Consider the following 17,985-nt stretch of genomic DNA (forward strand, 5'->3'; position numbering starts at 1 on the left):
CACCTCCACATTGGTATGACTGTTGGAAGAAAGAATGTAGGAAGTACTAGGAAGAACAAGTTTCCAGTTTTAGAGTGGCAGGCATATTGGGCAGGTTATGAAGGCGAGGGTTCAGATACTTACCAGTATAGCAATGGAATTTAAGAACTTGGCCTCGGACACCCTGTAGCTAGAACTGGATCACAAAGTCATAATCAGACTAACTACATATTTGACTTGATGCTGAGTAACTTCAGCTACTAACTAGTTCTCTATGACACTGGGAAGAACTGATTTCTAAGACTAGAGTTTAGAAAGCCCAGATGGCAACTAGGAAGAGCTGACAGGTATGACAGGATGTATTATTGTGAAGGTTGTGGCAAAATCATACATAAATAAAGGATTCAATTAGTTTAATATTCTATAATGTGTTGAGATGGAGAACGAAAGGGGTTACTGAATATACTGTTGTTCGCTGCATGTGTGATTACAGAGAGGCTCTAAGATTTAGACTACGGGATTATTTAATTGCCTGAGTCTGTGTGGTATTACAGACACAGGCTCAGCCAAATAAAATATACTGGTATTCGTTAGTTTAGTTCAGCACTAATGAGGGAGACATACATCCTTGGAGCAGCAGCATTTATCATGACTTTTGATAGTGACTATTATTAATAGACATATAATACCTTAAGTATAACAGCATAATTGAATTTTCTATTTTAAAATGTATCTAATAATCCATACAGCTCCGTTAATTTTTGATACTATCTGAATAGAATGTTGTGATTGTGGCTTCAATTTCATGTAACTTTTGATGTAACATAATATACAGAGAACATTTCTCTTGTTCAATGGGCTGTGGCATCTTCTCAACCATACCAATCCCCAGAAATGTTAGCTACATACTGTAGTTAGCTTTGTTTTATTTCCCAGTAGACACAAGTAGTATTTGTCATTTTCAAGAATGAAAATGCAGTATACTTTTGGGTTTGCTATTAAGTAAAGATAACTTTTTTTTTAAAGATAGCCTAGAGATTTAAAAATATAGATCAGCATAGTAAGAATGCTAAGTAAATGTAGCCAGGTCTTTTACTTGAATAAATATAAACACAAATATTTCACATTTTGGCCTCCTTCCTAAATAGCACTTTGATCAAAAGTATTGACATCTAGAAAAAACGAATGATCTGAGTCTGAGGTTAGCATTTTTTTTTTTCCTCATTAACACAGGAGTTAGCAGTGAAAGAGAAGGGGAGCAAAAAAACTAGCAAATTCACAAAGAGTATTTTTCACCTTCTGGAAAATAAAATGGTTTATCATTTTTATAATGCTGTCATGGAAAACTCATAATCCTGTTTTACCCTTCTCAATATTTTTACTTTGGTAAAAGAGATGTTGCCTGATATTTTAAACTCATGGTATGATGTCTGTGAAAAGCTGATGGGGTACAGGTTCATGTGCCACCCATAAACAAAGAACCAAGCAACGCTTTTCAAATGGAATGACTTGCACTGATATGGTATATATATTTTGATGACATTAAAAAATTTTGATACAACCAGAAAAAATGATAACCAAGCAATGTAAATTATTTGTTCTCACTATACAAGGAAAATATTTTTCCTCTGTTTCAATAGGGTTTGTGCCAAGTTTTTTTTTTTTTTTTTTTTTTTCATTTTTGTATGAGACAGTATCCAAAAAAGTCAACCAGAATTTGATTAGTTCAACCACCTGGAACACTAATCTTGCAGTTTGTGATTTAGGCGTCCCTTTCCCCCCAGCTAAAAAGATAAATTCTATTTCAAAACAACATGAACAATATGACACATGCCAATCCTGAATGATCACACTTTCCAGGCAGCATCAATCCTCGGGCCTTAGCTGAACCCCAAAATTCCATGAATTACTTTACCAGGCCTTAGCTGAACCCCAAAATTCCTTGAATTACTTTACCTGAAATAGGCAATGTAAATCACTGTTTCTCAGACTTGAATAGGTAACAAGATATTTTAAGAAAGCTCTTCAAATATTTCAAAATATTTAATGGGAAGTTATTTAAATGGACCCTAAAGCTGACTTTAATTATTTTAACTATATTATTACTTAACTTGTTGCCATCGAGTCGATTGCAACACATAGGCAAACATAAAACAAGGCAAAATGTCCTCGTCCTTATAAATCAAACGTAAAACAAAACTAAAATAAACAATATTATTTTAACGTGATGGAGAATAGTATTTACCAAAGCTGAATCACCATTTGCAATGCAAATACGATAATAATCGGTAGAGCATGGGACTTTGGATGTTGGCACACGTAAGTCACCAGGTGACGATTTCCTTCTCTCATTTCCTCCATTTGTACTCTCGTGTTGTCCTCTGGCCTTTACTTGCCAAAGACATCTTTACACATCAAATATTCCTCTGCACATTTCTCATTTGCCTATGGCAATCAAAGCAATCCTGTACTACTTTGCATCAACATGATTGAAAAAGAAAAGGCAAACGTAGGTCCAAATATCACTGGCAATATTCCGTCATAAAGTGACTATATAGAAGAACCAGATTATGTTCATATTGTTTTTTGTATTAACATTGAAATGAAAACACACCACGAAATTTTTATAGGTAAGCTAGTCTGCAGACAAAATGAGGGACTAAATTAAGTAGCTTAATAAAAGTGTTGCTTTCTTTATAATCTGGTGAAATTTCTAATTGCTGCTGAAACCACATGAAGGCAAAGAAGTTTAACCATACCGATGTGGAACTTTGGGTTCCTTTTTAGACAAAACTTTTTCGTATAGACCAAACTTTATGTCAGTAAGTGCATGAAATACATTTCACAATTACTGCAAGACTTTCTTGTATACTTTGTGTGTATCATCTACAACCTCAAAGAGTCTGATGTTATGAGTTTAAATTATGAAATAGACTTCTAACCTTTTGTTCTCTCTAACTGCTTTGTCTCCCTTCTTCCAAGAGATGGTTGGTTTTGGAGAGCCTTGGGGTTTGCACTCTACGATGACTTCTTGGCCTTTGGTAACAATTATTGTTTTCTTCAATTGATTCAGTGCAAAAGTGGGAGCTGAAGCTATTAAAAAGAAAATGTTAGTTCTACTAGACACAATGATAATAGCTTCTAATGGATAATTCATCATGATTTTGCAACTTTTTCTTCTGAGATACATTTCTAATAAAGCCATATGCTATCTACCTACACATGTGAAAAACACTAACTCATCATTTAATTTTTCCATTTATTAACCGACAGATGTTTTACTGGCTGTCCTTCCCCTTAGCAGGTAATGGTTTCATAAAATATGAGTCCATAGACAAAGCAGGTTTAAAAAAAAATGACATTCTTTTTTTCATGCTTACCAACTTTAATTGTGAAAGACTAATGAGGAACTGAGTCAAAAGGTCAGGGGCCAACCAAGGAAGTCTATTTGGGTGTCCTTTGGAATGGTGAAGGTTATATGTAGAGAAGACAGTTCTGCGTCTTCTTTCCTATCCATGTTTCTTAATTTCATATATATTTTATTTTAATATAATATAAAATTGAATGTAGTTCCAAAGAAATGCTTTAAAAATGAAATAATTTAAATTTCAGTAACAATTTTTATTTTTGTTAGTTGCAATTATTCACGTAAGTCTGATCATTTATTAATATTAAAATTATTTTCACTAGATATTTACCATGACACTTCTGAATCTAAAAGAGAACTGAAAGACAGGTAAACATGAGCACTATATCAGAGACATTTATTTATGTCAATCTTGTAATTCCATGAGTACTTCATATGTATATTATGTCCATCAGGTGTAGCAATACAATGCATGGCACAACATTAAAAAATATTATATGCATGCAAATGAGATTTGCTAAGACATTGAAAGAGAAGTAAAGAAAACTAAAGGGGAGAGCACAGTAACATTTGTGGGTGCTTAACTGGGGACAGAACTTAAAAAAGGTAATTTTTGAAAATAGATGCAATGAATGAGAAGGAACACATTTGGAAGAGTCTCTGGGTAAACGAGTAGGAGAAGGCTGACTCAACCCTTGAATTAACAAATGTGGGCATGTGAGTTAACAATAAAGTACATTAATACTTGATTGGTTAGGATATAGGAAATTGAAGGGTGTAATTCTCTATTTTGGATGGATATGTTCTAATGTGGAGAAATTTCTAGTGCAAACGTTCATAATTCAAAAATTGATTTATGGTATATTTAGCTAATGTATAAATGGTAGGTTTCCAGATTCCTGATATCTTGGGTGTTTCTGTTAATGTTGTGCTTTGGGAATTTAAGTGGGGAGTAGAAAGCATCCTTGGACTCCTACCCACTTTTGGGAGACAGCGAGTTACGATCACTTAAGTATCACTCTTTGTAGTGCATGTGGTGTGGAGCCAAAGATAAGGAAACCATCAAAGTGAGAAAAAATAAAATCCACTCCAATGGCCCAAATATGTTCAATCTGAGGCATCTATTCCAGTGGATTGGTTCTTTCCTGTAGTATTTAAAGAGTGGTGAAGTAGTGTCAGTGCCCTGGTTACATTCTTATCAAGGGTGTGACCCTGCAAGACCCCTGGGCTTAGCCTCAGGAAGGCTTTCTCTCTTAAGGATGGTAATGATTGATGCCCCTGGTGGTACAGTGGTTAAGAGTTCCGCTACTAATCAAAAGGTCAGCAGTTGGAATCCACCAGCCGCTCCTTGGAAACACTATGAGGCAGTTCTACTCTGTCCTATAAGGTCTCCACGAGTCGAATAGACTCTATGGCAACGGGTTTGGATTTGGTTTTTGGCCCCGTGGTGAGAGGGTGATTTGCTTTGGAGTCCTACCTTGCAAATACCACATGCCTACTGGTAGGTCAGAGCTGCTTGGGAAACATAAATCATTGTTATGGGAGGGTTGAGAGACTACCAGAAACCTACATTTTGATCCCCTATACTTAGAACATTCTTCCTTGAAAGACTATATATATTTCTTTACATGATTTTTTTAGTACCATAGAAAAGAAATATTATGTAAACTTTTTAAGATTAAAAACTGAAATTAGAACAACCTTAAGAAAGTTTGTCACAAACTATACACAATGAAAATACTGCCTCTAAAGTTAAAAAAAAAAAAAAAGAATCAGCAAGATATGCTATTTCTTTTCAAGCCATAAAATAGGCTTTTACAACCACGTCATAAAACTTCAGTATAGCATGAATTAGAGCGCAAAAAGAGGCCACCTTTTCCCCTATGTATTTACTTAGAAGTTGCATACCTAGAATCTTCAGCTCAGCACTAGCGTAAATGGCTCCATACTTATTTTCAGCCAAACACTGATACATTCCAGCATCTGATTGATTCACCTTGTGGATCATCAACACTCCATTAACCATCTCAACCCTGCTCTGTAATGAAATACAGAAAAAATTAGATCTGGAAAGTGAACAATCCAATAAGGATATTGTGGGTACTCTCCAAAGCCTTGCATTAATGGGGTTAAGCATTACTTGGCAACTTAGCAACATTTACTGTTTATTATTTTATTAATGACATGTCTCTTATAAATTATAACTATTCCTTGGACAGAAGAGAAATAATAACTATATTTTCCTGGATTCCTTTATATCAGTTTTATTTTTGGTTTTGTTTTTAAATAGATTTGTCTTTGGCACACTAGCTGAGCCTGTGAAACACAATTAACACACCCAAGCATTATTTGGATGTATTTTGGAAATGAGGAACAGGATACACTTGGCAGAAAGAATTGAGGCTGTAGATACATAGGATCAAGGTTAAAAATAGCCAACCAAGGTCATTACAAGAATCCCTTTATTCTAATGATTCAATTAAGAGTTTTTCTTTTCCCTCACTTCATAAGAAACTAACAGACACACACAAAGACAAATAAAAAAACACTACAAACTGCCCTACAGCTGGATTTTGTATCCAATTATTGGTCTGAAGGTATAAACTCTATTACCAGAACAAACAATATATATTTTTTGAGTATGTGCAAATTAAGGTAAACTGAAGCCATTAGCTTCAGTTTGAAATTTCTATCCAGCTCCAATATTCTCTTATTCTAAAACTAGTTAGGCCAAAACAAATAACGAATATACAAAAGGGCACAAATAATAAGGACTACAAAGCTGTTAAAGAAAACTGGTCAGAAAATTCCTGAGACATTAATTCATTGGTTCTTTTAAGCATGTGCAAAGCCATTAGTACATTTCTAAGACAAATTTTAATTTTAAAGTGTGTTAAATAACGAGGTGTTTTGTCTACTTAATGCCAAGCAAATCATTTTTTAAATTTTAGTGGGCAGTGCTTTAATTTTCTATCAATAGAGATGCTAAGTAATTAGACACAACTTTCAAAATACACCCCTTCCAATAGCAGAATTTACTTTACTTGAACACTGGGAGTAGATAATCTGACCAGCACAGCCCCTTTCCAAGGCTTATCTGGTATCCTAGGAAAAATTCAGACATAGAATCAATGAATCAATGTCTCAGGAATTTTCCAACCAATTTTCTTTAACAGCTCTGTTGTCCTTGTTATTTGTGTCCTTTTGTATATCTGCTATTTGTTTTGGCTTAAATGGATAGAACTGTGGGGATTATCTGATCCGTTCTCCATTTTCAAAAGGAAAAAACTGAGGTGCAAAGAGGTAGATGACAGGCAAGAAGTCCTCTTGGTAGTAGTAGGACCCTGTGCAGAATCCGTTCAGAGTCTCAACTGCTTGCACTTTTCCCTCCGTTTTGCCCACAAATAGTGAACTATTCCCTCTTTGAAAAGGCCACAACAAAGATAAAACAGTTAAAATTGTTATCATCATTTCAATATTAAATAGTAACTGATTTATTTTTAAATCCAATATATATTGTTTTTAAAATATATGGTAGATTTACTGGAAAGACAAAGATCTTTTACTGGCTTAATAAATACATCTAAGATAGCAGTATGTCCTAAAAGTAAGATAGCAGTATGTCCTAAAAGGAACCCTGCCTGCCCAGAACACAGGCGATGAGGTTTCTACTCCAATCTCACCCTCCTTCCAGATGTGTGATCCTGGGCATGTCGCTTCACCCCTGAGATTAACTCCATCGTGTAAAGCGACAGCAACAAGCTAGATGAAAATTAAAGGCAGCAAGAAACTGCAAGGATCCTGGGATAATCATTGATATTTTCCTATGGATTCATCAGATTGAAAAAAATTTAAGAAGCAAAATATTATCCAAAAAGGTAATGAGGTGATTAAATAAAAAGAAAATTTTTTTATATACTTCTTATATTTCTCAATTGAAATATAAGGCAGAAGTAGGAAATGTTTCCAATAAAACTAAGGCAAGAAACCTAGTTTTTCCTGTGTGAAATCCTGCCAAAAATTACATTGAGACAAAATACTTACCAACAGTACCTGAGGCAAGAGGGGAACTCCATTCTTCAGCCAACGGTATGTGGGCCTGGGTTTTCCAGTGGCCTTACATTCCCATCGGAGAGGGCTCCCGCTGTCTAAATGAGTATCATTCAGTTTTTCTATCCAGTGTGGATAGGCTGTGAGTATTTAAGCATTAAAGATAGGTGATTTCATCTCTCAAACACTATTTAACAAGTTCAAATTTCACATGGAAGTATTCCATGCAATTTTTTAGCAATTCATTAACCATAGGTGTTGGGAAGCAACACAGTATTACATTACACACAGAACAATATTTACTGTGTAAAAATATATATAGCAGTGAAATATTTTGAAAATTTAAAATGTTTTTGCAAGAAAGTATAGTGGGATGTGTTACTGTTTTCTTTAGCCAATTTAAAGCAAGTGGTTTGATTCTCCCTGAGGCACAGGAACTTGTGTAGTGGGAACTCAGGCACTTAGGCAGAGGTATTGCATTTTCAAAATTATCAGGGCAGATTTAGCACACGTAGAAGTAATACAACCGGTCCGTTTGCTCAGTAACTTCTCTGTTTTTTTTTTTAATTGAAAAGAAATTCGTGAATTCAAGTTTTACTTGGTATAAGATATATTTCTTAATTTACTAATACTCTTCAAAAATGAAGTATTTTTTAAAAAGCTTTCAAAATTATGAGTTAAATAAAAAAATTCCTATATCAAAAAAGAGATAATGTTGTAAATGCATGAAATTGATAAGATATAAGTTAAAGTTTTTCCTCTATTGACTGATTTTTAAAAATAAAAATAGTGAATACAAATGACTATTTGTCTTAATGTATTTTGTTTAAAAAAATGAAGCAATACATTTGAAAAAAAATTATTAAACTGAATTGATTGTTTCTACCAATTTTTTTTTTGGTACAAGATTATATAATATTTTATCTGTGCTCATTAGGACTTGATCATTCGTTTCTCCATATGTTCATCATATTATTTTGTCCTTGCTCAGTCCTAGATGCTGTTAAGGATACAGACACACACCTTAGTCCTACACTGAAGGAGGAGTTTATACTGAGGTAGGCCTAAAGTGAATGTCAAGGAGAAGGATAGAGTGAAGCAGGAGATAATATTTCTTGAAAGAAACTACACATGAATGTCAAAATAATGGGTCTAAAGGGACAACAGATGTCCAAAACCAAAGCCAGTTTAGAAAGGAGGAGAAAGGGCAAAAGAGAAGAAGCCCATTTATTAAGTGCCTACAGTGTTCTAGACACCGTGCTAAATTCTTGATCTCTATAACATTGATCCTTACAATAAATGGATTCCAGCTTATGGATCAGGAAAAGTTGGCTCAAAAGGGTTAAGTAAATTTACCCAAGGTCATGAAGTTAACTAAGGGTTAGAAACCATTTTCAAATCCAGGTATCTCTGATTCCAGAGCACCCGCACTACTACCATCCCACTCCGGTACAGTCAAAGATGAATTGGTAGCAATTGCTTCATTCTTAACATATTTTAACTTCCACTTCTCTCTAAATGGGAGTTTTGTTTTTTAATTGTTTATTGGTCTTCTAGCCAATATAGTCTAGTCTTTAAGGAGCTCTACCTGGACATAGCCAGGGTTTCTAGATGTTTGAATACATCCAGTGATTGAACGTCTAAGCCTAAAAGCTATACCTCAAAAATCTTAACCTGGTGAGTTTCAAATATTGACCCTGACTTTTGTGTCTGACTTGTGAAATCTGTCTGTTTGTAATTACATGGCATATGCTACAAATACTGATAGGAATGGTAAGACACAAAAACAGTAATAAGCTCTACTTTTACATTTGTACTTTCTATAAACTTTCATACCCTACTTTTATGGACTACTTCTTACTATATATGGTCCCTGTACTCCAAGAAGATGGGTTTGCTATCTCCCAAGCACACTCTGTACTTTGTTCAAGTTATTCACTTCACATGGGATATTTTACTTCTCTATCTCTTTTAGTTCTACCCATAATTCAAGATTTAGTCTAAATTATATAAATTACATTAATCCCAACTTCAAATGGCAATCATCTGTACTCTCTGAAACCCTACAGGTTGTATTTACTTGGAAAATAATTTTATGCTAGTGTTTTACCCATTTACCATTGCTATCTTATATTCGCTATGAGTCAGAATTGACTCGACAGCACTGGGTTTGGTTTTTTTTTTTGGTATCTTATATTACTTGGCTATGGTTTGACACCTCAGCTAGGTAGAAATATCATTGGAACCACAGTTGACATGATATACATATATTTTTTAGACACAACACTGAACTGTATATAGTAGTCGCTTATAAACCTTGGTTGGTTATATTTATTGATTCATCTCTTAATATACTATGAATGACACTGGCATATGCAGTTTATGAGAGTTAAACATGAATTGAAAATAGATCTTAAAAAGTTACTAAAATGAAAAGCTAGGAAAGACAGACCTATTAAAATACAAAAATAGTGTCATCTGGAAAAAAAAAGAAATGTAATATTTTTACAAACATATTTTGTATTATTCTATAAAATGACCTAACTTAGAGTTATGACTACAAGATGAATTTGTTATAGCAATCAAACAAGTGATCAATGGAACAAAATTAATTAATTGTTGCTTTCTTTTCTTCTTCAAATGTTTATTGGACATCACTATGCATATAACATTTAGTGCTGGAAATACATCAATATGTCACAATGCCTCTTTGCTGTCAGTTCAAAATTTAGTGGGTGAGACAGACATGCAATTAAAATATTATCCAGATTCACTCTACCAACAATTCCACAAATAAAAATGGCCTATTACACTTTTTTTTTATTACACTGTCCCTAGAATTTTAAAAATAGCTATCAATTTATCAAGTCTTGACTGACGAAAGATAAGTATGATTTTATATCTTGCTCTTTTGATCCACGACTGTCCTCGGTTTATGAACCTTTGTGCATAGTTATTCTGTATATATAAAATCCATATTTACATCTATATCTACATATATGTATGTATATGCATATAATCAATAAAAAAACAATAGTATAAAAAAATTAAAACACAATATAAATTGGAGGTATTGCTCGGCTATTTCTCTAGATGCCATATACAGTTAGTATATACAACTTGCTCACTAACTGATTTAATGTAGACGTTTTTAAACAAATCCAAGCACACACACATGCACACAAACACAGTAACACACACGCATGAAAAATCATAAATGGAATGTGGGTTGTGGATCATGCTATAATGGAGCTGAGCTCCATACTAGAGAAATACATGTTAATGTTGTAATTGAATAAGCGTTAATTAACATTGATGCTATTTGGATATACACATTGTCATACTTCATGTTATACTTGAAGAATTTGTTAGTTACATGCAATACAAGGTCAGCTCGAATTTCACAACAGATTTTGTTTTTACATTGCAAGATATTTTATAATCCACTAGGTCTGTACTATATGAATTAAAAAGAATTATGCAAAAGAACAATGGTAGAATTTATAAAAATTTAAAAATGGAAAACTGGATTATGGTCTGAAAATGTTTATCTTAGGTCATGATACATAAAAGACAGTAAGGTATTTGTAAATGGCTTAGAACAACAAGAAAATTATTGGTAATATAAAATGAGAAGCACAAAAGTTTACATTTAAAAGCTTTCTTTGACAGAGGGTTTCAGGGCATTAGATGACAATGGCTTTGGCTTCTGAATAATAATAAAGTGGAGTTAACATACAACAAGATGTAGCCTGGATTGTGGGGAATCAGTGATCCATCTGAAAAAGAAAATCCCATGGTGGACCACAATCAAAGCAAACTGAATAGCTTCATTTATCTAGCTTTTGTCAGGTCACCTATTTTAGGGTGTGGGAAACTGAGGAGACATATTGCACTTCAAACTGAGAAGCTGTTAAAAATATCACCTGAAGCACTGAATATTGACAACTACTTGTGTAATACATTTAAGCTTCAGTTCGGTCTCTGGGTTACATTTTTCAAAACACTAAGCAGATGTGCATAAAGAAAACTCTTGCTTATTATCTATATTCTGTAGCTCCCTACTGATAAATGTTAAGTGTTATTGGCCTCCTTCCTTGTTCACGTATTCTTAAGTATTAAGGAATCGACATATTTTATCCACATAGATTATCTTCAGTATTATAACTCTCACCTGTGGGCCAGTGAGAGAAAACATGGTATACTTAAAAGAGGATAAACATGGAGGTGTATGTGGGTTTGAATCCCAGTGCTACCATGCTTTTGTTCTAATACGTGATCAGGAGTAAGTTATTTAATCTTAGTGGATCTCATCTCCAAGCTGAAGTAGTACTTCCTATTTTAATGGGCTACTATGATAATTAAGGAGCCCTGGCGGTGCAGTGGTTAAAGTGATTGACTACTAACTGAAAGGTTGGTGGTTCGAAACCACCAGCAAGCAGCTCTGCAGAAGAAAGATGTGGCAGCGTGCTTCCATAGAGAGTTACAGCCTTGGAAACCCTGTGAGATTGCTATGAATTGGAATCAACTTGACAGTAGTGGGTTTGGTTTTTGGGTACTATGATGATTAAATATAATAAATATTGGTTACTTCACTCACCTTACTCGATCCGTTGCCCACGCATTAGCGTGATCTTTATTTTCTATCATTATACAAACACATACATACATACGGCACTATTTTCATAATAACAGTAAAATTCAAGGTGAGAAAATTTCTCCAAAATAATACAATTTAAAATTTTTCTTTATTTAGAAAATTATTCATCAGGGATCTAGATTTTATGTCATTTTCTACAATAAATCGTTAACATATTTTAATAACTAAAACATCTTTATAAATCATGCCTAATGTAGCTAAACAAAATTGCAAAGAAAAGAAAAATAGAGAATGAGAACTATTAGCAGGATTTTCATATTTCCACAGTTTTGTCTAGCATTAAAAAAAAAGTATGATAAATAGCAAATAACCACTCTCCATGCCATTCTCATTACCTTAGATTGGGTTCTCAATATCTTGCTGAGAGAGAGCAAACTATAGTCACCAAAAAAAACCCCACTGCCATTGAGTCAATTCTGACTCATAGTGACCCTATAGGACAGAGTAGAACTGCCCCATGGAGTTTCCAAAGAGCACTTGGTGGATTTGAACTGCCGACCTTTTGGTCAGCACTTAACCACTGAAACACCATGGCTCCCCTTTGTTTAGACTATAGTTAGGCAGGAGCACAGATGGGGAAGAGGGAGATTGAACCGTGGCATCACTTCCAGTTTTAAACTGGATTCTGGTTCTACTGCTTATTATCAATGGGACCTTATAAGCTTCTCAACCTTTCTAGGCCTTAATTTCCTCATCTGTCAAGTGGGAATTCTAATACCTAAGGGTTATTGAGAGTTAATGTATGTAGAATATCTATTGGTAAGGTAGTGTCTAGAATGTAAGCTCTTGACAATACTTACTGTATTCTTACAGAAATAATATGCACCTTCTATATTTGCCAGCTGCACCCTTCCCACCAGCAAGGTATTTTTGTAAGGGTGCTATGCTAGTTTTTTTTTTTTTTTTTTGCGTAGCACATTTATGAAAATACATCATGGAGGGAAGATGCAGTTGACAAACAAATGCAGAAGACATGCATTGCTTGTATAAAAATATGATAGTTTCCTTCATCAGTTCTTCAGTTTCTTCTGATTTTCATCCATTCTTTTTAAAGTATACTGTAGAATAATGTGGATAACTAAGCCATTAATATTTATAATAGCAGTAGAGTTTTAACAAAAATTAACCACTGTGTGTTTAACATCATTTTTGTTCTAAAAAGAAATAGGAAACAGAAAAAAAAAAAAAAGCATAGTGTGTGACTTGAAAAACTTACAATCAAACTGTAGATATAGGAAGTCATTAACTTTTCTGAAGATGTAGTCTAGAAGTTAAAAAAAAAAAAATAAGGAAGTCTATAATACTGCACTAACCTGAAAATAAAACTGTACTCCTTATTGAATATTTAGTCTATGTTTGTATAACTTTATTCTAAGCACTTTGGATATGTTTTAATACTGATATATCTCTAATCTCAATAGTAAATGTACACTAGTCAGAGATCATAGTGACAATGACCTTACTCCATAGTATGACAAAATACTAGTTGGTTGGGCACATGACATGTAGTTAAAAATTATAGATTATACATATTTACATAATAATTTTTTCTGTACACATAATGTCTCCCATTGTGAAAATCCACTAAAACCCATTGTGAGAGCTCCTTATAATATAAAACTGCTTAAAGATGTTTGATATTTGATCTTTTCCTCCTTTCCTTTCATCTTTCCTTCTGTTTTTCTTCCTTTTGTTCTCTTATTATTTTTCTTCTTTTTATTTTAGAAACTTAACAAGCAATATTCAACTTACATGGAAAATATAAGGACTTAAAATCTGATTAACTAGTTAAAACCAGGTCTTTTTTAAGAATCATCAGATACTAAAGGGGACAGAAATAATCAAAGAAATTATTTCACCTATGAAACTATATTATAAACAAAAGACAGGTTCACTACAATAAGTACTCATTTTACTCTAAGGGTCAAAGTATTTCCAAAACTTTGTGTTTTCTTTTTTTGCTACAAGTATTTCTTTTTCATTTTTATGAGTATAATCTCTCAAACCTATAGGTTTATGTTAATTTAGATGTGTGAATCACTTTAACTTTTCTGTATTTAAAATTAATATTGCTTCATTCTGGTGTACCATGTTTACAACACAGATGCTGAGTCACAAACAATAAGAAATGTAGCTTCAATTTATGCCTACCACCTACTTCAGTGCTCAGTTTTGTAAAAAAAAAAAAAAGACTTGTTGGTCTATTCAATATTCTTCGCCAACACCACAATTCAAAGGCATTAATTCTTCGGTCTTCCTTATTCATTGTCCAGCTTTCTAATGCATATGATGTGATTGAAAATAAAAAAAAAATTTTTTTTGGGTCAGGGGCACCTTAGTATTCAAGGTGACATGTTTGCTTTCGACACTTTAAAGAGGTCTTTTGCAGCAGATTTGCCCAATGCAACGCATCTTTTGATTTCTTGACTGCTGCTTCCATGGGTATTAATTGTGGATCCAAGTAAAATGAAATCCTTGATCACTTCAATCTTTTCTCCGTTATCATGTTGCTTATTGATCCAGTTGTGAGGATTTTTGTTTTCTTAATGTGGAGGTATAATCCATACTGAAGGCTGTGGTCTTTGATCTTCATCAGTAAGTGCTTCAAGTGCTCTTCACTTTCAGTGAGGAAGGCTGTGTCGTCTGCATATCACAGGTTGTTAATGTGTCTTCCTCTAATCCTGATGCCCTGTTGTTGAATAAGGCATAGTGAAAGGTTGTATCCTTTCACTATGCCTTATTCAATCTGTATGCTGAGCAAACTCAGATTGTTTGCTCAGCATACAGATTGAATAAGGCATAGTGAAAGGATACAACCCCGACAGGTACCTTTCTTGACTTTAAGCCACACTGTATTCCCTTGTTCTGTTTGAAAGACTGCCTCTTGATCCACGTACAGGTTCTTCACAAGTACAGTTAAGTGCTCTGAAATTCCCATTCTTCTCAGTGTGATCCATAATTTGTTATGATCCACATAGTCGAATGCCTTTGCATAGTCAGTAAAACACAGGTAAACCTCTTTCTGGTATTTTCTGCTTTCAGCCAAGATCCATCTGACATCAGCTATGATATCCCTGGTTCTGCATTCTCTTCTGAATCTGGCTTGAATTTCTGGCAGTTCCCTGTCGATATATTGCTGCAGCTCCTTTTGAATGATCTTCAGCAAAATTTTACTTGTGTGTGATATTAATGATATTGTTCTATAATTTCCACATTTGGTTGGATAGCCCTTCTTGGGAATAGGGAAAAATATGGTTCTCTTCCAGTCAGTTGGCCAGGTAGCAGTCTTCCAAATTTCTTGGCATAGAAAAGTGAGCGCTGCCAGTGCTGCATCCATTTATCGAAACATCTCAGTTGGTATTGTGTCAATTCCTGGAGCCTGTTTTTCGGCAATGCCTTCAGTGCAGCTTGGACCTCTTCCTTCGGCACATTGATTCCTGATCATATCCTACCACCTGAAATGGCTGAATGTCCACCAATTGTTTTTGGTATAGTGACTCTGTGTACTCCTTCCATTTTCTTTTCTTTTGATGCTTCTTGCATCATTTCATATTTTCCCCATAAAAGCTCGAGGCTTGAATTTTTTTTTCAGTTCTTTCAGCTTGAGAAATGCCAAGCATGTTCCTCCCTTTTGGTTTTCTCTCTCCAGGCCTTTATACATATCATAATAATACTTTACTGTGTCTTCTTGAGCCACCCTCTGAAATCTTCTGTTCAGCAACTCTACTTCATCATTTCTTCCTTTCACTTTAGCTACTCGACATTCAAGAGCAAGTTTCAAAGTCTCTTCTGATATCCATTGTGGTCTTTTCTTTCTTTCCTGTCTTATTAATAACCTCTTGCTTTCTTCATGTACGATGTCTTTGATGTCATTCCACAACTCGTCTGGTCTCTAGTCATTAGTGTTCAAAGCATCAAATTTATTCTTGAGATGGTCTCTAAATTGAGGTGGGATATACTCAAGGTCGTACTTTGGCTCTCATCTACTTGTTCTAATTTTCTTCAGTTTCAGCTTGAACTTGCCTATGAATAATTGATGGTCTGTTCCGCAGATGGCCCCTGGCCTTCTTCATGTATGATGTGCTTAATGTCATTCCACAACTTGCTGGTCATTAGTGTGCAATGTGTCAAATCTATTCTTGAGATGGTCTCTAAATTCAGGTGGATATATTCAAGGCCTCATTTTAGCTTTCATGGACTTGCTCTCATTTTCTTCAGCTTCAACTTGAACTTGGATATGAGCAATTGATGGTCTGTTCTGCAGTTGGCCCTGGAGCCTTGTTCTGACTGATTATATTGAGCTTCTTCATCATCTCTTTGCACAGATGTAGTCAATCAGAGTCCTGTGTATTCCATTTGGCTACGTATAGTCACTATTTACGTTTTTGAGAAAAGGTATTTGCAATGAAGAAGTTGTTGGTCTTGCAAAAATTCTATCATGTGAGCTCCAGCATCATTTCTATCACTAAGGCCATATTTTCCAGCAACAGATCCCTCTTGTTTCCTGCTTTTGCCTTCCAATCAGCAGTAATTATTAATGCATTCTGATTACATGTTTGATCAATTTCAGACTGTAGACATTCATAAAAACCTTCAATTGCTTCATCTTTGGCCTTAGTGATTGGCACGTAAATTTGGAGAAAAGTTATATTAACTGCTCTTCCTTGTAGACATGGATATTATCGTATCACTGACGGTGTTGTACTTCAGGATGGATCTTGAAATGTTCTTTTCAATGATGATTGCAATGCCATTCCTCTTCAAGTTGACATTCCCAGCAGGCATAGTAGACCATATGATTGTTCAATTCAAAATGGCTAGTACCAGTCCATTTCAGCTCACTAATGCCTAGGATATTGATGTTTCTGCATTGCATTTCATTTTTGATGATTTCCAATTTTCTCAGATTCATACTTTGTACACTCCACATTCTGATTATTAATGGATCTTTGCAGCTGTTTCTTCTCATTTTGAGTCATGCCATATCAGCAAGTGAAAGTCCAAAAAGCTTGACTCCACCCACGTCATTAAGGTCGACTCTACTTTGAGGAGGCAGCTCTGCCCCAGTCGTCTTTTGAGTGCCTTCCAACCTGAGGTGCTTATCTTCCAGCACTATATCAGACAATGTTCTGCTGCTATTCGTAAGGTTTTCACTGGCTAATGCTTTTCGGAAGTAGACTGCTGGGTCCTTCACTCTAGTCTGTCTTAGTTTGGAAGCTCAGCTGAAACCTGTCTGCTGCGGATGACCCTGTTGGTATCTGAATACCAGTGGCATAGTTTCCAGTATCACAGCAACACACAAGCCCCCACAGTATGACAAACTGACAGACACGTGGGGGATTCTGCTAAGGGATGATTCTAAACATAAACCGTGGAAGCATGCATCATGCCATTCTATAACTCCTGCCAGTCAAGTGGAAGTGTTAGATAGTTTGACAAAGAGAAAAATCTCTAATCAAACAAAAATGTTTTTTCAAGGCACAATATTAGGGTGAACATGTAATAACTGAGATACTTCTGTAAATAAAATAGGGCACTGTTCATAACTGCCGCAGGGCAGCTGACATCTATTTAGGGCAAACCAAGATGTATGGCACTTGACGGAGCCTGCTACAGTGAGATGTCACATGCGTCCAAGATATCTTCCCTAAATTGGCAGAAATACATGCCAAGTAGATAATTGGCCCAGTTTCTTTTTTTGGGCAACAATCAAGATCACTTTTTCTGTTTTTCTCTTTACCCACCTGGCTCACAATGTATAACAAAGAAAACCCACAGATTGTTTCTTACTAGCACACCCTCCCACCAGAGGAGACACCAGTGATATTGAATGAAAGCAGGTTTTTTTTAAACTTACTCTCCTGGCAATAATCATCATTGCCTATGAATCAAGTAATGGGGTTGGCTGGGAGGCCTTGCAACAGCATCT

The 17,985-nt window shown here is 34.9% G+C and overlaps 1 protein-coding gene across 1 annotated transcript in view; it reads right to left on the reverse strand.

The window, feature by feature from the left end:
• The window catches only part of CNTN5 (contactin 5), a 573,072-nt gene that overhangs the window by 282,169 nt on the left and 272,918 nt on the right, over positions 1 to 17,985 (reverse strand). The window contains exons 9-11 of the mRNA XM_049889682.1: positions 7,400 to 7,536; positions 5,255 to 5,384; positions 2,922 to 3,072 (exon numbers count right to left, since the gene is read on the reverse strand). Coding sequence (XP_049745639.1) covers positions 2,922 to 3,072; positions 5,255 to 5,384; positions 7,400 to 7,536 — 418 coding nt within the window. The remainder of the gene's footprint in view (positions 1 to 2,921; positions 3,073 to 5,254; positions 5,385 to 7,399; positions 7,537 to 17,985) is intronic.

Source organism: Elephas maximus, chromosome 7, assembly GCF_024166365.1.
Source record: "Elephas maximus indicus isolate mEleMax1 chromosome 7, mEleMax1 primary haplotype, whole genome shotgun sequence".
Lineage (NCBI taxonomy): Eukaryota > Metazoa > Chordata > Mammalia > Proboscidea > Elephantidae > Elephas > Elephas maximus.